General features: G+C 41.1%; 1 protein-coding gene across 1 annotated transcript; it reads right to left on the minus strand.

Annotated features, from left to right (window-relative positions):
• Positions 1-258: 258 nt before the first annotated feature.
• Positions 259-25,229, minus strand: GGACT (gamma-glutamylamine cyclotransferase). The gene is made up of 2 exons (XM_062624680.1): positions 25,093-25,229; positions 259-1,318 (listed from the first exon to the last, which is right to left on the minus strand). Exon 2 carries the CDS (start codon positions 1,299-1,301, stop codon positions 828-830), a length of 474 nt encoding a protein of 157 aa, XP_062480664.1. The 5' UTR covers positions 1,302-1,318; positions 25,093-25,229; the 3' UTR covers positions 259-827.

Raw genomic sequence — 25,229 nt, forward strand, 5'->3', positions numbered from 1 at the left:
ATAGCATGATGGGCAGCTGAAAATAGGTTTGCTTTTCCTGGTCCCCAACACCCCTCCACCCACCCCCACCTCCCCAACCCCTACAGTCACTCTGAACTGAAGTGGTACCTAAAGTGCTTAGGATGCTAAATTTAAAATATGATTTTAAATGTAATTTTCTTATATGCTCTTAGTACTTTTTCACAGTACCTTATAAAACTAAACAGGTTTTAAAAATACTCCTTTCCAGTTCAGAAGAACATTGCAATACAGAGTAAGAATAGTCTTTAAATGTTCTCTATTTCTCCAGCCATTTCGTATTTGTCTTGAAGTGCATAGTACCTATATTGTCATCTCTCCTGGTTTACATTCAGTAACCTACTAAACACCATTACAAGTCAACATTAAACATGAGTTGTGCTTTAGTTTGCTTGCAGACATGACTTTTTAAAATCAGTTTCAGCTGTTAGTGCAATCGTATCATTGTTATTCCACCCACCTTGGAGAACTACCCAAGAACATTTGTCAAAGCACTGAGGCAAAAGGGGAGGGAATTAAGAATTTACAGTTAGACCACAAAACCGATGTGCACAGATAGTTATTTTACACCTCATGCAAACCCAGTTACTCGCAGGTTAGCGGTGGTGAAGAGGACACGGGCTTAGCCAGGTAGGAGTCTCCATCTGTGGGTCTACAAGACTTCAAATCTAGCGCCAAGGCTCCTGGGTTGGGAAGGTTACAAGAGATCCTGCATTTTAATGACAAGGTATTACAGCTTTCCTGGAAAGGTTACTGATCAACACGTGCTTAGTACTATGTCTTCAGGCGGGCTGCATCACCTCCTGTGTTTAATCCCGGCTTTCACGTAGGACGTAGGAGAGGCCGTGTTTCCCTGAAGAGTCGTAACTGTCATGGTAGGGGAGGCCGACCCACTCGGGCGGATATGTCGTTGTGCTGTACACAAAGCACTCTATAATGCCCTCAGCAGCTGCCCGTGCCTCGCCCACACCACCCTTCCCTTCCCACTCCACCACCTCGATTCTCATCAGGGTACGCTGGTACATGTCTGGACAGCCTTCAAACTCATCCAGGAACTGCAGCATCTGGTCGTCAACCGAGTAAATCTCCCCAGTGATGTGGTGTCCTGTTCCCGGGATGTTCAGCATGTAAGGAATGTTGTATTTGCCTGCAATCACCAGCGGGTACTTCTCCACTGTGCGGCCCCGTCCTTGGAATTTCGCTAGCCCCTTGGCTGTGTTGATCATGTGCTTGTAGTTGGGCTGGCCCTTCTTAAGCGTGCCATAGACAAAGACACGAGCCATCGTACCTGCAAAAGCAGCTGAAAGACAAAGGTGTATGTTATCCACACAGCCTCACTGGCCAGCGTTCTGGAGAACCTCACCCACACCAAGATGCATTGTACACACAAAGACTGTTTGGGTGTGCGCAAAGGGGGCCTTGTAGTCCTAAACCACACTTAAATATCATACTAAATCCAATTATCTCTTGAAACTTTTCAGTCAAGAGATCTAACACTGAAAACTAGATACCAGCGGCAAGTCAGCCTTGCAGTTCTTTTCTGTAGTCACATTACAGCCCATGGTTCCTCTTAAGGAATCCTCAACATCAGCCAGTGCATACCTCAGTCTTGGTAAAGCTCTAAACCTTTCTTCATTTTTCTCTCTTGCACCATGACAGAGCTGTGCTGCAGGAAGTGTGTGGTGTAATGCTCAGCAACACACAAAAGCAAGTTTAACCTGGTGTTTAAATGGGCTAAAAGGCTGGCTTTACTGAAAGGTAAAGGGGGGAAAAGATACCGTCATCGTTCCTGGGTTATTTTTCATGCTGTGCTCCGTTTATCCCCTATCGTTTCTGAAGGGCAGAGGCAGTTCTTGCACTGTTTGATGGTTTCCTACGTTTTGCCCTCCATCACCGACTACTGGGCAGAGCTGCCCCAGCCACAGCTGGCTGGCTGGGCCAGACACCCAACAGCAGAGGAGCACCTCCACCTCCTTTTGGAAAGAGGGTCATTGAACAGTGAATTTCAAGTTTGAAAAAATCTTTTAAAACAGACCAGGAAAAGAAACTGCATGTATTTCCTCCTATTTGCTCTTATTTTAGTAAACTGTCAAATCAGGTTGGGCATCCAAAAGGGTACATTGCTGGCCAAGAGAGTGTCATTGAAAATCCTCAGTAGCAAAGCAACTTCCCCCTTGATGAAGTAAACAGGTTTTCTCTGTAACAGAATAGTTTTCCAAGCAAAAATGGTTTGTGTCTTTATTTACTGGCAAACTGCTTTCACTTCAGGAAAAAAGACTGCACTGATTTCCTCCCTGTATTTTATCAGATATACTTCAGCGTAATTTATCCTTCATGACATAAGCAAGTTTTTTTTTGGATGTAGCTCATTCCCTCACAATAAAAAGAGCATTAATATTCAGTCCTTTTGACTCCCTTTTATAAGAAAAATCATTACCTTTCATATTGTGTTTTGAATAACAAACACAGATCCTTCAGGAAGAAACTTGTCCCAGTGGGGATTGAGAAAGGATCAGAGTTAAGCACTGAAACATGCAATTAATTCCCATTAGGGGATTAGGGCACTCGTGTTCACTTTGAATCAGAAAAATGAATTGTTCACTACCAAGAGGTTACTTGTCAGAGTTAATAAGTTAAAAAATAAAATGGGAAACCTAAAATGCACATAGAAAGCTCAACAGTGAGTGGTGCATCTGTAAGAAAAAGATACGCTTCATTTCCATTAAACAAAATCTCCATCCCTACTGTAAATCTGGAAATAAGCTTCCAAAAAGTTTACAGGGAAGAGTGTTGCCACTCCTGAAATTCGTGAAAACGAAGTACACGTCTGATAGTGCAGCAGACCGCTATTTGGAACCATTACTGATTTGAAGAGACAACCCGTCATCCTTGGGCAGGACCCAAAAAACTCACCACCACCATCACCACCAAAAAAGAACTTACTAACCCCAGTTTGGATCAATGTTTCTGATACAGCATTTGAGCAGCTGGATTCAGCAGGCAGTACAAATGGAGATGGGGTGGCAATCTGACATTTCAGCCACAGTCACTGTAAAGCCACAAGGCTGAGGTATCGGTAGAGCTGTGGCTTCATAGGCAGGCAGATGTTGAGCTCCCCGTCACACCGCTGTGATCCACAGCAGCCCGGCTGCTCGCACGCGGTGGGCTGGACACAAGGACTTCTATTAAAAAGCCACAAAGCCAAGCCCAGCCAACCCCAGCTGAGGAGTGATTGAAATAAACTTGGTAAAAACATCTTGTGAATGCTGCTTCATATAAATAAGACATACACAGTTTTCTGTGCAATAAATCTGGTCTGCTGTGTGCCGCGTGTTGAGTTGCAGAAGGGCTGTTAGATGTGTTAGTATCATTTCCAGCATATCATGGGCTTTCGAAAACTTTTTAGCCACCTTGTGGCAGGAGAGTAAAGAGCAGAATTTTATGAGGGTAATTTCACAGACTTCCACTAAGCAGCTGAAAAGAGTTATAGACAGCATCCCTTCACTGAATCACCAAAACGAAGTTGACTTTTCTCACGTAATCCAGTTTGACACTTCTTATCTACAGTAAACCACCTAAGAGGAAAAGAAAGCCCACCAAAAACCAAACAAAATCCATCCCAGACTCTATACTGACTATTAGCTGCTAGGAAAGAACAAACCCATTCAGAAAGTACTTTAATGAAATATTCATGCCAGAATCATTAAAATTGAATGGCATGGGGAAATACAAGTGAAATCTCTACATCATCTCTTCAAACTATTTCTTTCAGCTATGAAAGGCAACCTGCCGAACTGCTCACAGGTCAGTTATTAGTTGCTTTCTTACATGAGAGGCAAATAAAGTGACTATTTCAGGACCATGCAGGTGCAATATGCTGTTGGGTGAAAAGTGGCTTGTAATGGCATCAGCCAGCAGCCTGGGTTGCTGCTTGGCATTAGTGGTGGTAGGGCTGCATCACTGTATCCCCGTCTGTCCTTGCCTACTGATGTGAATTTTAGGTCAGGGCTTTAGTTTTTCCTCTTGAGGTCCAACAGTTCCAGAGCACTAAGAGAGGGATGGATGGCCATGGGGCCAATTGCTGGCTCAGTCAACATGCACTCACAGATGAAGCTGAGCTGCTGCAAATGGGCTCTTTGCTCCCAGGCTGTATCTAAAACAAGACCTCTCTTCCCAAGCAGCAGCAGCTTTGACAAAAAACATTGTTTCACCACGATTCAGAGAGTTACGGGATACCACAAGCTTCTTTTGAAAATGAAACGAGAAATAGGAGATGCACCACCCGGCTCCATGGCTGTTTGTGATCATCGTAACAGTGGTTTTGGGTTTTATTTTGTTGAAACTTTTTCTCCCAACTCAGAAAGTATCCATTTCTCTTGCTCCATACAGTAACATTATTTTCCCTTGAGAAAAATTCTGTGCATTGGCTCGGTGACCAGATATAGTTACACATTAATTCTTCAGAAGTTTCTTAAAACTGTAGGAAACAGGTGAAAAAACAAAATGCCTTGAACTTTAAACTTGAGCCCCGTCTGTTTGAATGAAGCGAGTTTTAAGGTCACTCTTCACTCAATGCTAACTTTCAAGAAGGACTAACATGCCAGAGAGGACTCCTGGGACCACATCCTGTTGGCCCTTTGATGCTTTCATTTTGTTGCTTGCTATTTTCTTTATAGCACAGACAAGGGCTTCCTGCCTGGGCCGACCCCTTTCCAACCTTGCTGAATACCTCGGAAAAAGTTTATGGCAAGACACCTTTCTTATATTAACCACAGAGGCACCAGCAAAACGATGGCTCCTTTGAAATCAAGAGGTTACGTCCTCACAGCAGTTGTCCGCTCAGAAACTGTGAGGTGCTGGTTTGTGAAAATAAGCAAGATATTAAGAGCAACCAGTGCCACGCTGGATGCTACCGGTGCACTTAAGCTACTTCGCAGATACTTTCAGTTTCACGCTCGGATAGTTTACATTCCCAAACCAACAAATATGCCTGCCCTTAAGCTGGAGTATCTTCGAGTATCTGCCAGGAGGCAGAGTGAGGATGCCCTCCCTTTGAATAAGCATCAATCACAGTGATTACTCATGTGCCTCAAACCCGTTCGGCATCACAGCAAATATTTGCCTTTTGTCTGTTTGAAACAGTTTCAAATCACTTTCAACTCTACTACACAGAGAAACTTCATTAGACTAATTTTTACTGCAACCAGAAAGAGTTTAATTCCCGAAGCAACTGTTAGGAGCAGCTCCAGAGGCCGCCAAGTGACAATCAGATGAAACCACTACATGAATATGTGGACACACTGCTAAGACTGATTAAGAGACTAAATATCTAGACAGTGCAGAGACAGGAGAGGATTGCCAGCACATCACAAGGACAAGAAAAGGAGGATGAAGACAATGGAAAGTCAATGGATGTGGACAAATTGAGTTGGGAGGGATGAGGGTGGGAAGTTGTCCCCCCAAGAGAATATATTATCAGTATTATTAAGTATTGACTGGTTTGTCCTAATATTAAATAATATTGTATGAGTCTCAGAAGACAGAATATTGTATCAAGGTCTTGCTACCACAGTTCAGAAACCTGTGGGTTACAAAACTAGTTAGAAAGAGCTCAGGGACTGTTTTTTAGGGGCACAGACTGAACAAGCAGAAGCTTAAAAACAGAAGCTGAGGAGATGAGGCATAATCACCTACAAATATTTAAAGGTTTCATAGAAGAGACAGTGATTAAGAGCAGATACCTCAGGAAAAGCACAAGAATGGGGCAAGGCAACAGTGATGCATTTCTAGACTTAGGTCAGATCCTTCCTAAGCCAGAGGTGATGAGCACTGTGGCATAAAGGCTTTTTCCTTGCAAACCACACGCAACAGCAGCAGCACACAACAGGCAGCCCCACACCCTGACTCCACATGAGTGCATGAGATGCAAGTTGCATTGGGGGTTTTCCCTGCCACCTCCTTGCTTCATCTGATGGATCTTTCTCCCAGTCAGGGGTCCCCGTACACACCCTCTGTGCCACCAGATACTTTTCAGCTCTTGCTCTCTTCTAGGCTGATGAATCCACATGTATTTAACAGAAGGGAAAACACTCCTTACCTGCAATCATCTTTGCCACCTCTTCTGACTTTTCTGGTTCTCCTATAGTTTTATGAGATAAGGAAACTAGAACTCACTTACTAGAAACATTTGAGAATGGATAAACCATGGATTTATACAGGGATTTAAATCATGTCTCCTGCTTTGTTCACACTCCTTTCTCCCAATACATTTATGAGTGCTACGGAGCAATGGACTGGTGTTTCATAAGATCACAGTGATATCTCAAGCATTTTATCCTTGAGTGGCAACTGGGGTGTGAAGTGTTCACTGAAAAGTCAACTTTGTTGAAGCCTTTAAACTGGAAGTCTTGATAAACAGCTATTTGTCCAAAATATCATGGATGCTACAGTTAATCTTGACTTAGGGGAAAGGCAGCAGACTAGATGGCTTCTCAAAATCCTGCTCAGCATGGTGGGTCCTTATGATGCTATCTCAAGAACATGATACAATTAATTTAAATTACATAGGTAGAAATGTCTCACCTTTGCACTTTTAGCTTAGATGCTTAAACAAAACCAGGAAAAAAACCAACCAACCCACAAAAACAACCAGAAATGAAGCATTAACAGTAAATGCCAGATTGCTGTTACAGGAAAAAAGTAGAAAACAACTTCTGATAGGGCAGCCCTGCTATGCCAGCCCTGTTCCCGGTACCGTTTTGGATGCCACCCTGAATTTGAAGTGGTTTCTGTCATTGACATGCAGAGCACAGCCCAGTGTTTCAAACCGCTGACATCCTGAAACTCAGGACACAGCCTGCAGTTTGGATGGGTTCCCCTCAAGGTCAGCACACTGATTTACATGCCAATACCCAGAGAGGTCAGTTCGCTGTTTTGGACGGAGAAGAGCATCCCAGCCTGTGGAACACAGCAAACACTTTGAGTACCTAAGCTTGGGAATGTGTTTTTCTACACTGAAAAGATGGTGAGAGAGAAGGGGAAGAGAGAAAAGATGGGAACTTGTGCAAGATTGTGAGGGGCCCTTCCACAAGGGCCAGGGCAATGGCTGCACAATGATGCTCTGTGAGGAGAGGAGAGATGCCCAGGTCACAGCACAGCACTGTCCCCTCACCCCACAAGAGTGCAACTTAGCCTGGAAAGGAGATGATAAATGAAACCGATTGTTCAGCAACAGTAGCCTCCCATCGGCAGGAGCCTGTGGCTCTGGAGGCCATCTTATGCCTTTGCTCAGCTAGTGGGGAGATGCCACAGCACAGGGCTGCTGGTGAGATGTGCTGTGCCCAGAAGAGACCCTGCAGCCATGTGAGCACCTGGTGGTGCCTCTCAGGCAGCTGGACATCACAGCTGAACAGCAGGAGGCTGCTCCGGCTAGTGGCTCCACAGATGCTGGATGAACTGAGGTGCCAGAGCATTGGAACACTGTGCAGAGGGCTGCAAGATGATGCTCCTTAAACCTTGCCAAAATCAAACAAAATCCAGGTGCTAATCTGGGAACAGTGTCACGTAACACTGCACTATTTTATCTCCAGAAACCACCTACCTATCCCAGCATGGACTAGCCACTGAAACATGAACCTTTGACCAACCTGACAGAAATGAAGCATCAGGAGACCTGTTTTTTATCAGCCCATGGGCCAAGGAAAGGCAATTCATACACATTTATAACATCCATCTATACACACAGGATTTTCTACAGAGTCATGCTTTGCTTGTAAAGTGTTAATGGCCCACAGAAAAGGAGAGATGAAAATTAGAACCAGCTGTACTTAAGGAACCACCAGATTTAAATGCAGTGTTTTAAATGTTCAACCAGGAAGGGTACAATGTGGGGCAATGGCCAAGTATGTTCATACAGGAGGTTCATACCAATTTTGTGAGGTTCAGAAGGAGTAGTGGATAATAAGGCGTATCTATGCTCACAGAAGATATATTGACATTAATGACTTTTTATTTGCACGTATGCTGCTAAGTAGCAGTGCAAGAAGGAGAGGTCTGTCTTGACATTTGGGAGACCACAGCTGAGGTTACTGCACAAAAGGATGCATAAAAGCAAAAGTGGAGTATTCATATAATATTAAAGGAGAATGATAGAATCACTGGTTTGTGGCTACAGCTCTGCAGCAAGTCAAGCTGCTGGTCTAGAGACATCACTGTAAAAACAGTGGAAAATGAAAAATCAGCAAATCTTCCTTCTGTGATACATATAAGTATTTTCCTTCCTCTTTAATTTATTCAGGTCAAGTGTTTTTAAAGCTAAGAAATGGATTATGGGTTTTTTGTCCCTTCCTTCCCCCTCACTCCCCTATGTTGTTCTGTTGTTTTTTGTTTTTAAAGGGATATATATGCTTTCAGTCTATGAATCAAACTTGTGGAAAAGCATAATATTTAACATGTGACATACTGATAACAAAAAAAATCAGCCCAAGACACTGCCCAGGGAAGTGGCTGAGTCACCACCCCTGGAGGTATCTGAAAGACGTGTATGTGGAACTCTGGGACATGGCTTAGTGGTGGACTTGGCAGTGTTAGGTTAATGACTGGACTCAATCTTCAGAGTCTTTTCCAACCTAAATGATTCTATTCTAATTCACTAACTGCAGTTATTTTATTTGCCTAATTAATTAAATATATATGCAAGTCTTACTTTGATAAGCTATGTTGGTAGTTCAATACTTTTTTTTTTCTTAAAGTGAATTTCACCTTGCAGCTCAATACAAGTAAAAAATAAAAACCCAATCCATACCTCAGCAACAAATCCCTTCCACCATTTTCTAATATAAGGTAAGAAAATACAAACAAAAACAGAACATCAAATCAAAACTACAAAGAATCATGAACAGATGTATATAATTACTTCAGTTCCACTGAGGCATATCACTTCTGTTTAGAAATTAATACTGAGTTTGCTACAGAAGAAGACAGAGTCACAGATCATTATGAAAATAAAAATAATGAGTTAATTCAACTGTACTGGTCTTGATTTTTGTTCTTCAAGAAAGACTTGCAAAGTTCTGCGATGAAATCTGAAACATACATCACCTCCTTCAACAGCTAGGAAAGAATCCTTATCATAAAGTAAATACATCTACTGGCCTGCTATCTTCTACACAGAAGAAATAAACACATATTCAGGGGCATCAAAAAAGTCTGAAATGAAACTCAACAAGGCATTGAAGTAATCGTTTTTAGATCCAGAAAATGCAGTGACCAGAATCTCAAATACCCTTCTGCCTTGTAGAGTCAAAGATAAGCAAGACAACAATAAATTCCTAATTTGTCTGTGTGTGTCCTATAAGGATGTGTTGAATGAAATGCTTACTTTCTGGTAAGAAGTAGTTTGGTCTCCTGGTACAGAAACAAGCTCTGTAGTCTGATGCAAAATTTAGTGCAGATCTGTATTTACTGAAGAATGAGGAAAACCAGCTACACAAGTCATTAAATCTTCACCTGGAGCTACAAGAGGCTTACAAGAAATGCTGATGTAAATAATTCCGTAGCTATCTCTACGTGGATATACATTTGGAATTGCAAAAAAAAACAAAAACAAAAAACCAACCAACAACCCCCCCCCCCCCCCAAAAAAAAAAAAAACCCAACAACAAAAAAACCCCAAACCCCTATTTTAGTTTTACAGTGGCATGTAGAATTTACGCTAACTGAAGGTCTCCTTGGCAGTGTCCAGGATGCCAGGAAGGACGCCCTAATGAAAGGCATCTTAAACCAGAGGTCTGGCTGTAACAACAAAACATGTACCATTCATTTGAATTATATAGACATTTATATGAAACAGAATTATTTACAAATAAAATATTTATATAAATAAAAATAGCTTTATATGTGTTGTGCAGCCTCTTCTCAGTGACCTTTGAGAAGGAATTTCTGCTACTAACTTCATAAAGGAAGAACAGAATCAAGTACTGGAAGTAAACGATAAGGGGAATAATATGCAATGTGGTTCTGAACGCAAAAATCCAGACTAGCGTCATTAAAATACCAAATATCTAGGAGATACCTGATAGGCATTCAAGTATCTAGGAGTGCCCAACTATATGTATCTATCAATTCAGACTTTGTTTTGGGAAAAGAGGCACAGATGGAAGGCAAGACAATATTACAATATAGAATGTATAAAAAAAGTATATATAAAGTGTTCTGAATGCCTCAAGCTAGATCTTAAGATGTAGCCAGTTCAGGACTGGAACAGATTGCAAGCAAAGGTGATTAAGCCCCAAGTATAAATTAGCACCTTATCACCATGCTCCAGTATTTAAAAGGTGGCTACAAAGAAGTTGGAGACTCTCTTTTTACAAGGAGTCACATGAAAAAAACAAAGGGTAAAAGTTACTCCCAGAGAGATTACAGTTGGACACTAGAGGCAAATTTTTCACAATGAGAATAATCAGCCACTGCAGGAAAGTGGTGGATTCCCCAGTGTTGGATACTTTTTAAGATTCAGGTAGACAAGGTGCTGGGCATTTTGGTCTAGGTCGAGTTCTTTTTTGCCAAGAAAGTTTGGACCAGATGATCCTTAAGGTCCCTTCCAACCTGATTTCTCCGATTCTATGGTATCCTCTGACTAGCTCACAGCCTCCTCACATACCCCAAACATGCAACAAAATTATGAGAAAACAGCAATAAACTGGCAACAGAGCAGACCAAAGGGGATGCATAAATTTCAGCACAAAAAGGGTAACTGCCACACTAGTATCCATTGCCTGTACAGTGGGACATGAGGCAGAAGTGACAAGGGAAACACTATATTCACCCTTTTCCAAGGTTTGCTCTGGAAATGAGAAAAGAATCCACACTTGCTGCAATGGACTTTATTTTATTTCTGTACTTTATTGGGATCCCACCTTTCCAAATAGATCCCACATACCCAGTAGCAGGTAGTGTATACTCCAATTCACTTCTTTATTCCTACTTTTTCCAACTTCACTGTCAGTGAACAGGATGGGGAGGACATGAATAGCAAGTCCTAAGACTTTTGTAGCCTTCTAATTGAAACATTTGTTTGCATTGGGAGCTACATGATATAAAACCAACTGCTTTTCTTTTTAGCAACCTTCCTCCTAATTAAATTTATAACTACCATTTATAATTTATTTTCATGCTACAATGAAAGAGAAGGGCCTCCACTAAATATGAAAGAGAAGTCAGTACTGTGCTTTTGAAAAAGACTGGTTCCATTGAAAGGTCCTGGCTCATAGCAACTACGGCTTGGGAGTTTTTCAAGAGGTAGTTCTGGGCAAACACTTGTACACCTTTACATCAAACACATTTCACAATGGCAAGCTGACATAAGAAGATTTCACATATTAACTATATATATATGTATCTTATTTTTGGTCATAGGATAATGTTAACTGAAAATTTTGAATCTAAACATTACTCATACATTGTTGAAAATACACAAAAAGTTATTATATGTCAGCTTAGTCCAATTTGGCTATAGAAAGTTACACTTCAGCTCTTGGACAAATCAGTCACTGCCCTCTCAATGCCACTCTCCCTACCCAAGTATGTAGTGCAGCAGTCTCTGTTAACTCCAAATACTGGAGTAACTGATGTATTACTCTGAACACCATTTCTCCCAGGTTTGCCAAACAGTATCTAGGGACATTTGGAAATCTCAGTTAATTTTACTTCTGCATTTCTTAAGCTAATACTCACGTAGTGATGCTAATTAAAGGAAAATAAATAATATAATTAGAGAGTTACATTAGATATAAATCAAGAAACAGTGCGTAACAAGACACAGAGAGAAAAGAAACTGTACAAGAATTTCATCTTTTTGATATGGCTTAAAAAGGTAAAGAACAAATCACTTCTGATTTTCAGCACGTGAACATTTCTTTTAAAATAGGTAACTCAAATCATTGTCAAATTAGAAAGCTTCATTAGCTCACTGCTTACCCCATGATAACTATCGATTAATAAAGGCATGCTTCTGAATACATAATGTATTACATTTTTTACTTCCAACACCTGGTGTCACCAGAATAACGCTGTATGTTTCTAAAATGCTCTGCAGTTGTGCGTGTGTGCTTTGATTTTAGGGCAGTAATACTTCGAAAGAAGTGGAACCATAGAAGTGATGCACACAGGCGATTTTGGTGGTTAACTGACCATGACAGGTCATTTTAAAAATTAAACTTAGGGTGTCTAAAAGCTTTCATTCCTTAGTTAAGATCAAAAAAGGCCTCAAGTGAAACAAAATTTCTTCATATTGTGAGCATACCTGTTCTGCAAAAAGCCTTTAAGTAGTGACTTCTACACCAGAATTTAGGTAATTGCAATCAATTTTTGTACTGGCTAATCATTAATTTTCCATCCAGTCTAGGGCTGTATTAATTGGTTATTATGATGGTTCCACTGAGAATAGACAGAGGGGAGTGATTTTGATTGATTATTGTTTGGAGCTCCTTGGATGTCCAAGATAAATAATAAGTTAAGTATCAAAGAAGATCAATCAATCTCAGTCTCTCCTTCCTTCTACTCTATGAGCAAGACAGAGCCAATAAAAAAAGCCTGACAAATTCATGGAAAATGTAGAGTCAGAATTGGTGACCCCGTATTTCATTAAAATAACGAGAAAGTACATGTGCTGATATGCTTTAAACTTTAGATAATGGGCGTAAGAGAATGAAAGCTCTCTCAGCTTTTGAGGCTTATTTCAAAACCCAAACAGAATTATGGCAGGCAGTTAGATCAACTAGTGTAAGATTTAAGTTGTGCTATGTTTTTAATTCGGTAAAAAAGAAGAAAATTCTGTATCGGAAAACAGAGGAAGATGTGGTCAAGATCTTTATAATTAATTTTGTAAAAATGTGTTTCAGCTGACACTTCCCATCTGCTAATTACGCATGAGTTTTCTTCGTCAGACTGTCAAAAAGTTGTATTGTCTTTCAATATTTTTTCAGTAAGATATAGGGACTTCTACACATATGAGTTTGCAGGTTTTAGTGCAACCATTGTGGATTTTAAAGTTAGAACAGAAAGGCTAACACTGATACACGGATTATTTTCAGGGGAACGCATATCTAGGGTCCATAGACTGGAGGAGATCCCTATGCTCCAGCAAGGCACTTATACCTCTCAGGTGATTTGTGTGACCAGCTTTTTGGTGACAGAAGATCAAGTCACCTAAAAAGAAGACAGGCAAGCAATGCAACCTCGAATACTGCTATCGAGTAACGTAACCCCATATAAAGAAAAAAAAAAAAAGTCATGGAAAGCAGTAAAAAAGCTGAAGCTTGAGAAGAAGGGTGCTGAGTCATGAAGAAAATCAAGCAATTGGGAGAAAATCTCATTTTAAACAGATGTTAACATAAAGAATTTTTAAAAGAGACTACCGAAGTGTGAGGGACTGTTAGACAGGTTTTACATGCATGATTTATTTAGTATAACACCACCACTTTTTCTCCCCAGCTTCTTCAGCATTTCAGAAGTAAAAAAAAAACCCAACAACAACAAAACCACAAACAATCAACAACAAAAAGTGACAATTATTTTAGGACTCCCTAGCCCCTTGTCCCTTTTTAGAAGCAAAAAATACAACCTCCTCCCAGGTCTAAAAGGACTACTTTCTCCCATTTGCTCCCAAAAGATGAGCATTCAGTGGTGACTGAATCAGAATGTGCTTAAACTTGACATGAACGGGAACAGAAATACAATTGAGAAGCAATACATAAGTCAAAAAGGTTCACGTATTGCTTAGCAGCCCAAAACACCTGGGTTAGGTTGATCAGGAAAAGACAGCTGAGACGGACCCAGGAGACACCACTTGGATGGCGACACCCACTATTTTCAATGTCACTTCCTATACAAGTAGGAAGGGACACAGACCTAGTATTGAAGCCTAACATTTAGAATACACACAGAGGTACTTTCCCACCTCTACAGGTGGTAAGATGTGTGGATGCTGAAAAGCAATCGTCTATCTTGATCTATACTGCTTGAGCTTGGTAGAATTTTTGATGCTGCTGCTCACACTATTCCCACGAGCAAGCCAGAAAAAAAAGATGATTTAACAAGAACTGATGCTACTTAGGTAAAAAATGTTTAGAAAGACTATCTAATATTTACCAGAGGTTCATCTCAAACTGGACATACGCACAGTATTTGTTATATTCATTCTTGTAGCAAGGAAATACTGGTAATGAAAATACTCAGGTATGTGGCATATGCAGAATACCACAATGCAAAAGGTTGTGCACAAGGCTAATGAGACAGTGGCAAGGCCCTGCAGAACTGCTGCTCTGCAGCAGCCATTCAAATAATGCCAGTGCAAAGTTCTAAGATTAGCCAGGAATAATCAACTGTACAAACAAAATCTGGGGGAAGATGAGTGTAACAGCAGTTCTGCAGGAAGAGATTTGGCAGTTAGAACGACCATGAACTCAACAAGAGTCAACAACATGGTACTGCTGGAAAAAAAAATCCTAATGTTTACATACAAACAAGTGCATCACTAGTAAGACACATGAACATAGTCAGCTCTGATCTGGTGACAAACTGAGCAGTATGGCCAGCTTTGAGCACTGTGCTTCTGGAGAAGTGTGACCAGCTGACACAGACAGAACATAGGTCAAGAAACCACAGACTATGGGCGGTGGGGAGGAAGAGAGACTGTACTGTGATCACTTATTTTAGAGAAAATAGGGTTGTGCCTTTAAGTGTGTCAAAGCACACTGTAATAGAAAAAGAGAACCTATAAGCTTCTTACTGCATCTGCTTGGACAGAAGAGCCAATAAATTCCAAAGACGGGCATTAGGAAAGACTGCTGGTAAGCACAGTACTTGGGAAGAATCTAGACCATCCAGGAAAGCTGGGAATCCTTCACTACTACCATCCTCAACAGCAAGTCTGTCAAATCCCTATCAGAGATAACACTACTTCTGCCAAACTTGCCTTTCGCCAAGAAACCAGATGAGACAGCTCTTAGCTCTCCTTTAAAGACCCCCAAAACAACAAACAAAAAACCCAAGGCAGTTTGATTCATATGCTATGCATGGATGGAAAGGAACGCTAGACTCATGGACACTGCGAGAGATGGATTCTGTGGTCCAGAACCCATTAGATTCTTGCTATCTCCAGAGAGATTCCTATGTTCCACTCCCTGCCTGCTTATCGACAGTACATTATGCAACTACTTGATTATTTTCCCCAGTAGCAGTAACCCTAAAAAGAGAGAAAGAAATGTTGGATTCCCACCCACTGCTGCTCCATATAGCACTTCCAAAATACAGATACAATCCCAAGGTGCTACACTGAACACTGACCCCACAAATCTTGCATTGCTTTCTGCCCCGTGACCCAGCTTCAAAAGGCCAAACAAAACCAAATGCTCCTAAGAGACATGGATTAGAGCCCTTGGCACAGAGGGCACAAATCTTATTTTTCTACTTTCTAGGAGATGGCAGAGTCAAAGACTGTTGTTAGTCCTGAAGCTGGCTTTGGTTGGATTTGGCACACATGAGGTATGTGTGGCTCAAAGGCAGAGCAGCGCCGGGCCAGCTGAACATCTTTGGCTGATAAAAACACTGAAAGAAGGCAAAGCGTGAGAACAACCCAGGACTGCGCTGCACAGCCTCAGTTGCTGCACAACTGCTACTATTCCCTCTCTGAAGCTTCTGCTTTTCCATTCTGTTTTATATATTGTATGTAAAGGTAGCTATAAATCTGAATCTACAAAACAAGCCTTCTCTTGGTTTTGTCTGTTTTTCTTCTCAAACACTGTCTTCAGATCACAGATATGACATTTTAATCCAAATTAATTCTGAAATAATTGCTATTTATTACAGATTTCTTTCACAAAAATGACACTTTATTTATTGGCATACACTTTATTTGCTCTATTGATAGCACGCTGATGACACACATCACTTTTTGAAGAATAATTGAAAATCTATGCCCTCATGCAGTTCTTCTCCAAGCTGTCAATGTGGTAACTGTAGACAAGAGATATGCTATTTTTCTAGACATGTAAGAAACAATCATCTTGCACACGCATTTGTTCAGAGACTGTTTTTCGGCATATGTGATCTTGCTCCAGATTTGCAGGTAAATTGTTACACGTGTAATCCAGTGCAATGCCATAGGTTTTATTAGTGACTTTCTAAGAAACATGTAAGTGATTGTACTATGATAGCTCAGGCAACATGCTACAAAAGTTCCATCTGTAACAGCTCTGCCCACAACAGAGAAATTACCAGAGCTGGGATCCAAGAAGAGCTGTCTAAGTAAATACTAAATTCATGCATGCTGTTAATACTGCAGTTTTTAAAGATCACAAAAACACAAGATTACTGGGGAGTTTATTCCTGCTGAGAGATAAAAATCATTAATCCCAAAACTGTCTGTTCCATTGTCACTGAAAATATTTCCCAACACTTTTCCCTAAACACACTCCCAAAGCATCACTAGTACCTAAACTAAAAATCCAGCTGATAACGTAGTTGGGCTGATGGTCTTAACAAGCCAGCTCAGAGAACTGGAGAGGGGTGGGGGAATGTCAAAGAAATGATCCATCTCGCATATAATCTCAAAAATTAGCCTAACAGATTAATTTTTGACCTGTCTGATGTGGAACCAAATTACCTGTTTTGGTAAGGTCATGAAAGGCAAATTATCTTAAAGGCAGCATTACCTATTCCTAGATTCTAGAATTATACCTACCACGTCAAGTGTTTGGTGCACCACTCTGCAGACCCTGCTTAAAATCAGGATACATCAACACTCATGGTCAACCACAAAAAAAAAACCCAACCACTCAAAAAAAGCTCCCCAGGCCCCCAAACAAAACAAAAACCATGCAAACAAAACCCCCCACAACACGTATTTGATGAACCTTGAACTGAAAGGTCATTCAAGTTTGTCTTAACATTTAGAGCACAAAGTTCTTATATAGAAAGAGTAATTATAATTAATAAGGTTAAAAATTTTGAAATGTCAATGAATACACATTTCCTGTATTCATATCATGACTGTGATAAAAATATACCTCTGCTAAAGGCAGCTAAATTATACAGCCTACTTGAGTTTTCCCCTAAAACAACAATGAAATGGAAGTTATACATAAGACATATAAACCACAATTCAACAAATTAAAGAGATTAATCCATTGTTTTTATACATAGAAATTAGGGGAAAAAGCTTTTTCTGCATTAGGAAGTTCACTGTCTACAAAATTAAAGATATTTGATGACACCCATTAATGCAGTAAACTATCATTAAGCATACGTAATTAAAAGATATAGTAACTACTAGCAGTTAAAGAACAGACTAGATGAGCAGATGGATCCAGATATATTTTGACCTGAATTTCTTGGTATTTGGACAAGATAAAGGTAAATATAAACAAGAATAGAAGGCAGAGGAAAAAACAGCCAGACAGCGTATCTCATTAAGAAGCCCCATACTAGAAATATAAAAAACAACCACCTCTTTTCTCTCTCTGCTCACTTGTCTTCTCAAATAGGTTTTGTTTCTGTTAAGCAGGTTTCCTGAAGCTTCATGTAACACAAAATCGCATTGCTAGAACCACAATCACAAAATAAGGCCCGTTGCCTTAGGACAGTTTAATAAAAAGAAAGAAAACATTAACCTAAAATATAATTTAAATTTTTATTTTATGCTCATGGTCTCTTGAATTTGACTCCTGTTAGAAATAACAGTTAAGAGAACAGGTTTCTATCTACAGAGTCCACAGAACGCAGAGATTCTTTTTTCTGAGCCCTTCATATCACCTTCCCCAAAGACACTCTTCCCAGCTGGACAAAGTTCCTAAGCATATAACTTGGTGTTACTTTTTGTGTTTGAAATGAGCTTCGGAAAGCTTTAGTAAGATTTGGCCAGTGGCTGGATTCATATTCTGAAAGCTTTCACAGACAGTGTATTCAAACTACATCACAGCAAGCACTGCAGCCTTAGAGCAGGTTAGTGATTTGATGTGTGAAATGTGTGCGTGTGTGTATGGTAAGTGTCCTGCTGGGATTTATTCCCTTTGTAATTTTCAGCTAAGGCAAAATTAAGCCTGGGGCTCCACTCCATAAATCACATCGAAACATTTCTCTCATTCATACAGTTTCTCAGTTATCTCCACATTTTCCTATCATAGCGGAGGCTTAGCTCTGTGCAATCCCATCTAAATTTCATTTAACTATTCTCCTATGCCCACATCCCAGTGTAGTATTTACCAGAGTATCTCTGTGCCTTACAGGCAACACAAGACAAAACAGTATTTAGCGTTGCACAGTCATGTAGTTTGAAAACGCTGGTTCAAAGAAGTATACTTTACCACACTTCATGTATGTGTTATGCTCCACCCCCTTTCAGTGAAAATACTGAGCTCAAATCCTTACTTACTCATTCTACTGAAAATCTGATGGCTTCACTAAAATATAACGTCAAAGAAAATCAACAGTAATCAACATACACTCTTAAACATATTTAAATGCTGACACTCACTCCAAGATCTCTAGTAATATTTTCCTCTCACTTTTCTAATCTCTCTACACTTGTCACATCCTCTTCAGAGTTGTCCCTTTGCCCAGAGTAAGTTTAGGCTCAAGGACTTCTTCAAACCACAATATCTCCCTTGAGCACCTGCACAGGCATGCAATTGGGGAATACAAAAACATAATGCCTATATCCTCCTTCTGCTCCTACCTGTACATCCAAGATCATCACATCTCAGCTGACAATCATGGCTAGTAACTTTTATATTATTTTTCCACCTCTCATCTGATCACTGGTCCCCGACTACTCTTGCTTAAAACTCTTTTCTCCAGTTGCCTCCAATCTTTCCATCCACATATTCTGATAACAGTTCATCTGTAAACAAGTCCTGTTGTGATCTTAAATCCAATCCCAACAATAAAAAAATCTGAATCCAGTACTTTTCAACTTGTTACTATGGATGCTTATGTTATTAATCATCTTCTCTAGCCTCCTAACAATCCCATGAAGGATTTCCACTTGTCCCCAGATTGAAACACTCACAAGAACCTGTTGCCTCACTGTAGAACAATGTCTTCTTGGTCCGGGTGAGCTGCGTTAGTAAATCCATACAAGAGAGCATATTCCAGCACTCATTCCACATACAACACATACGTATGATCCCATAACCTCTTGAGCACAAGAAATGAAAAACAAAGGCCAGAAGAATGTCATCACAAAAGGGAGGCAGGAGTTACACAGGAAGACACACAGAAGGATGGTGACTAGCAATATGGAGATAGATGGCATGCGGAAGAGCAATTACATGGTGTTTTACAAGCTAAAGTTCAGGAGATCCCAAAGAAGTGGCCAATACCCCTTCACGGTAAAGATGTTGACACAAACCCCAATACTTTACTGGGCAGTATTTTCCAATCGCAGTTCTGAGCTTGCAAACTTGAGCCTGGAAGTTCTACTTGTTGTGAAAATACCAATTATTTTGTGTTAAGTTCTAGCTTAAGAATTGTAGCTATTGATGTTAAATCAATGATTAAGCAGCCTCAAACACTTCCCTTCAATCTTGAAGCATATGTGTACTATGTACTACCAGAACCTGAAATGTTTTATTCCAGCACCCACAGTGAATTGCAGGTCATGTGATTAAATTATCTAAATAAAATAACCAAACCCAAAGCTAACAAAAGAATTAAAAAAAGCTAAAGAATAAAAATAAAATTAGCTAAAGACAAGAGAATTATAACTTCTAAGCAACGCCCTTTTTGTACTTGATGTACTTTGGCCTACCTACCTACCATTTCCCTCTCTATTAAAACAACCTGCAATTTCTTCTAATGAAGCTATTAGGTAATGAAATTCTGTCATGGCCTTATTCTCATATCACAACTACCACGAATCCTTGGTTCGTCACTAGGTCTAAATGTCATTCAAACCCAGCACAATCACCTTTCTTCCAACACAAACCCAAACCAAGACCCTTATTTCCTACTCACTATGTACAGTCTCACTTGCAATATCACTTTTCTCAGCAATGTTTTGAAGGAAATTGGTTTATTTCTATTTTCCTTCTAGCTTTCAGTATTACTGTAGATGTAGACTGTGCCTCTCTTGATGGGAAATAATCTTAACCTTTAATTTCTAGAGAAATTCACACATTCTGAGAGCAACAACAAACTTTTTCCCAGAACTTAGATTGGATAAAATTAAACGACAAACACTTGGGTTCAATGTAAAAGAATTCAGAAAGAATGCTACTAGTAACTTCTTATGAGCCAGAGGGTAGTATTCACCTCTCTTAATTTCCTAAAGTTCAGAATCTAGGCTGGTTATTCAGGCTTCACCAGTCAATGTCAAGAGATGTGAGCTCAATCTCTTGCCACCCGCTACAAATGAAACTCGTATTTCAAATGCAAGTTTGTTATCTTGAAGAAGTAGATGAAAGAGGGGAGCAGTCGTGTGGTATAAACCCACAATTCTAATCAGTACTGTGTGTCAGCAGTAACAACAGAACCCTAATTATTTAAAGACCTATACACAAATTGGTCTGCCTACCACAAGGCAAGATGTATTAAATAATGTATTTCACTATATATGTAGACAACTTTTAGTCTTTGCTGCAGAAGGCGGCAGCAGAGATACAGGTTGATACAAGAGAAAAACTACAGAAGATTTGAGTCCTGATCAGCAGCAAAAAATATTCTGGAAAAAAGAGAAGTATTTTATACTACCATTCCACAACACCATATGAATGGTCCATGATATTGTTACCAGAGATTAACATAATGCCAAGTATTCCTGGGATTTCTGGAAAATGTATCTGAGAATTCTAGACCTGTGGTGAGAAACAAACATTTATGGCTCCTTCCTCACTGAAAGCTAAAACCCCAACTGTTGTCAGAGAGCCAACACTCAGCCAAAAGTACAGCAGAGCAGTCAAGGGAGGCATGTTTCCTCTGACATCTCAGTGATTTCCCTTACTCATCCTTACTTTAAGGCTCATGAATACACCTTGCTGAACAAAGAAAGAACCAAAGAATACACCCTGCACTGTATTAACAGAAGCATAATCAACAGACTGAAGGAAGAGATGATCTCCATTTATCTGACCCTCATGACACCACACCTACAATACTGCATCCAGTTTTGAGACCCCCGATACAAGGAAGGTAATGAGGAAGGAGCATTTGCTCTGTGACAAGAAGTTCAGGGAACTCGGCCTGTTCAACTTGAGAAGAGATGGCTTTGTGGTGGCCAAACTGCAATCTTCCCATACCTGTGAGGAGGTTATACAGAAAACACAGCTAGGCCCTTCACAGTGGTGCATGTGGGAGTTGGAGACTCCAACAGGCATAAACAAAAATAAGAGAGACTCTGACCTGACTCAAGGAAAAGGGTTTTCATGATGCAAGCAAGCAGTGAAGCAAGCTGGATTATAGTAACATAGAAGCTGTGTATCAGGCTAGACAAAATGAGTGGAGGGAAAGAGATAAAGAGACATAATTACTCTGGTATTATTTGATAGCACATATATGTAAAGTGGCAGTATCATCCCAGCACTGATACTCTCTCACAGCTGAAGCCTGGAGCAAATGGAATGATCTTCCTCACAGTTAACAGTGGCAACACACAGCACTGGAAAAAAACAAGTAAAAGTGATTCTACATTGTCAAGAACTTCTGTCAAAACAAAAGCAATATGATGGTTAACTCTGGCTGTTAGTAAAGGACATGATTAATTACACACTGCAGAAAGGTGGCAATTCCAAAGGAGAAGAGGTACCTTGTAAGTCAGAGAAATCACTTGAGAGTGATATTCAGTATGTTTTCTCAAGATACTAAGAGTAAATAGCTGACACACTTAAAGAAATCACAATGGCCAAAAATCTTAATGTAAAGGGCATTCTTGAAAACCACTGTAATGGTATATCAATAGAATATTATCCTGGTATAGTCTGTCCTCCTTTAGCATTAATTACTTTTGGAAGTGAGGAAAAAAGAGCTGTATTTGACATGGTCCACAAAATGTAATTAAACTTCTGGAGTGAAAAAGAGCAGAAAATTCTACATAGCTACAGATTTGGATTTAAGAACAGTGATGTACTACTGCTTGAACAGTTCTGGTTTTAAAGAAAAAAGGTATTATGCACGCTTTTTAGAAAGACAATGCAAAAGGTACTACATTTGCAAGCTCAATGACATGACTGCATCCATACATTTCCCTTGTATCTTACTACCTGTGCAATACTTACCTTCTCTGTCAAAATGCTGCAAACAAAACATTTTGAAAGATGGGAAGAAGAAAGGTAGCACCAGTACATACAGGAAATGCATTCTACCGTGGCATGTGTTATCTGCTTAAGCAGTTCATGTTGCCCAAAACATCATGCAAGTTTTACATTCAATCCTATATAAATCAACAGAGTTGTAATGTGACCAAGTTCAAAGAGCTTACGCTTTTAGAGGATGAGAAACATACAACAAGACTTGATTAGGAATGGGGGGGGGGGGGCAGAAGTACAGTGCTCCATAAAACGAGATTACAAAACCTGCAGTTTTTGAAGTGTATTTTTTTGCCACAAGCAGTAACTGTTAATGCTGCTTATGATCACACAGAAAAATAATTACTCCATCAAAAAGTATACCACTTCAGCTAGTAGCAGAATGCAAATGCCACAACATACCCCTGGAATTTATTATTCTCTTACTTCACTTCAGAAACTGCTCATGACTGCACCCTTGTATCTACACTCACAAATTCAAATCATAGATCAGGCAGTCATGTAACTTCACTCCCCAAAAGTACCCCAAGAACAAATGTAACCACATGAACAACAGAAAGTAGAACAGGCAAAAATCATAGTTACATCAGCAGTCTGACGAAAGTAATTTTCGAGAGGAAGCTTCTTTTGAAGCAGGTAGTTGGGTGACTGTTGGGAGTCATGAGAATGTATAGACAGAGTCAGAGGCACATTGGCTGGAAGGGACCTTTGACGGTCACTTAGCCTGGCCTCCCCCTCAGAGCAGAGCTAAAGCCAAGGCTAGATGACACTTTTCCAAGTAAAGAGGCTGTACTCAGCTAACACTGGGTGCGAGAGACAGCAGGATGTCTGATGCAAAACCAGGCCTTGTGTGTGCTCTGTACTCTCCAGAGGAACTCTGCTTTCCACATCAAAAATCAGTTAAGGAAAGCATGAACTGAGGAAGTTAATTGTCTGGAGTTAATACAAATACTAAATGAACCTCCACTCAAAAGCATAAGATCTACATAGCTAAAGGATAAAGAGCAGACACTGCAGACAATGAAGCATCCAAAGCAGTATTTCTACCCTAAATTGATACAAGAAAACAATAAGCAACCAACCTCCGATCACACATATAATTCCAGTGGTCTCAAAATAAGGTCATATACAAACTCAAAGAAACTTGCCTGCAGAGCTGATGCAGACCACCACAGTAATTTAGGAAGCAAGGAGCAAACAGACTGCAAGAACCCAAGTAAAACAAGGTATGACCCACATACCAAGTAATCAGTATTTTTCAGCAATAGGATGCAGATTTCAAACTGCTGTGTATGGAAAGGCTTATTTTTTTAATGCGCAACACCCCTGGCAATTCAGGTTTTGAGACAGACAGTGAGATCTGTTCTATTTAGCTTTTATTTACTGGCAGCAGTACAATGCTGTAATACACTTAGGTTACACTATACGTTAGTTTTTATATGCCATTGACAACTACGATGGAGCAAGGCCAGAAAATGAGTGCTAGCTGAGGGTACCTATGCGATAAGCAGTCTAGGTTTTTAAGGCTTTTCTCAGGGAGAGGGGACAAGAAAGATGATGTATCCCATTTTTCATTTGTACTCGTGAAATTTAAAGCCTCTCTTAATGGCCTATGTCACACACCGAACAATGTTAATTGTCGAGAAATTGCTTTTCCAGGTTGACTGCCTGCTTAAAGCAGAGTACATAAAACAAGTCCACTCTTCACAGAGTTCTACATAAAACAACTTGGTCATGGGGATATTTATAGTTGTGCTTCTGCATGTTAAGCTGCTACCTTGGTATTTTCAAAGCATAGCAAAAATTATAGAAGTAGCAAATTAAAAATCCCTGAAGCAAAAAATGAGGAAGTTAATTGTCTGGAGTTAACACAGATACAGCTAAATGCACCTTGACTCACCATCAGAAGACTTACGTATTTCTAAAATGGAAAAACATACAGAAAAGGCAGGGGAGGCAACCCGTAGAAAGATAAAAAAGGTAACACCCTCTGCCCCTTCCCACTCTGGTCCAAGCAATGCACGCAGAAAGACAAATGCTCTTAAGTGTTATGTTGTAAGGGTCTAGATATCAACTGTCACAGCTTCTCTTAATCTATGAGACTGAACCATTTTCTTCCGATTCTCCCTCAAGTTCTTGCTCTTCAAACCTACGTCAATAATCCCTTCAAGGTTAAGGTATGTTACTAAACTGAGTATTTGCACCATAATTAACACTGGAGGACGGGCTAGGCACCTGCATACCAGGCGAACCCGAAGTGCTACCACCTCGGCCCCTCAGCAGCCCTGTTTCAAGTCCAGGGTCGCGGGCAGCCCTCTCCGAACCAGGCCGCATTACTGCCGGCAAACCCGGCGACACGAGGGCACGCTGCCGGGGCCTCACAGGCCGGGCGCAACACGGACACCGCGGCGTAAAGGCAACGCGGCTCCTGCCCGCCACCGCCCACCGGCAAAGAGCCGGCAGCAGGGCAGGGTCGCGCCGCTTCCGCCGCTCTGACCCCGTCAGCCGCAGGTAACGGCCCTCCCCTCCCGCGCGACCACCGCCCTCCCCTCCGCGGGGCAGCCCCACCCCAGCGCAACGGCCGCCGCGGAGCCCCGCCCCGCGACCGTCTCATTGGCAGCCGAAGGCTCGGCCTCGGTGGCGTCACCAGAGGCAGGGGCGCGCGGAGCAGCTGTGTCACGTGACGGGGAGGGCAGGCCACCCGCTCCCGCTCTGCCGCTCCCCGCCGGCGCGGGCCCTGCCGCGCACCCCCGCGGCGCCCGCTCTCGGCACTCACTCGCCAGCGCTGCGGTGCCTCTGCGCCTTCGCTCCCGCCTGCGGCAGCCGCGTTCTGCCAGGCCCGGGGCGCCTCTCCGGGGAGTAGGCGGCGGGGCGGGGCGGGGTGGGGCCGGCCGGGGGGCGGGAGGGGGCGGA

This window comes from Pezoporus occidentalis, unplaced genomic scaffold (genome assembly GCF_034315485.1).
Source record: "Pezoporus occidentalis ecotype Australia unplaced genomic scaffold, CSIRO_AGI_Poc_V1 ctg27, whole genome shotgun sequence".
Lineage (NCBI taxonomy): Eukaryota > Metazoa > Chordata > Aves > Psittaciformes > Psittacidae > Pezoporus > Pezoporus occidentalis.

Bases quoted from the DNA above. Each gene is read 5' to 3' on its own strand.
- GGACT (XM_062624680.1), bottom strand. From the start codon at position 1,301: ATGGCTCGTGTCTTTGTCTATGGCACGCTTAAGAAGGGCCAGCCCAAC.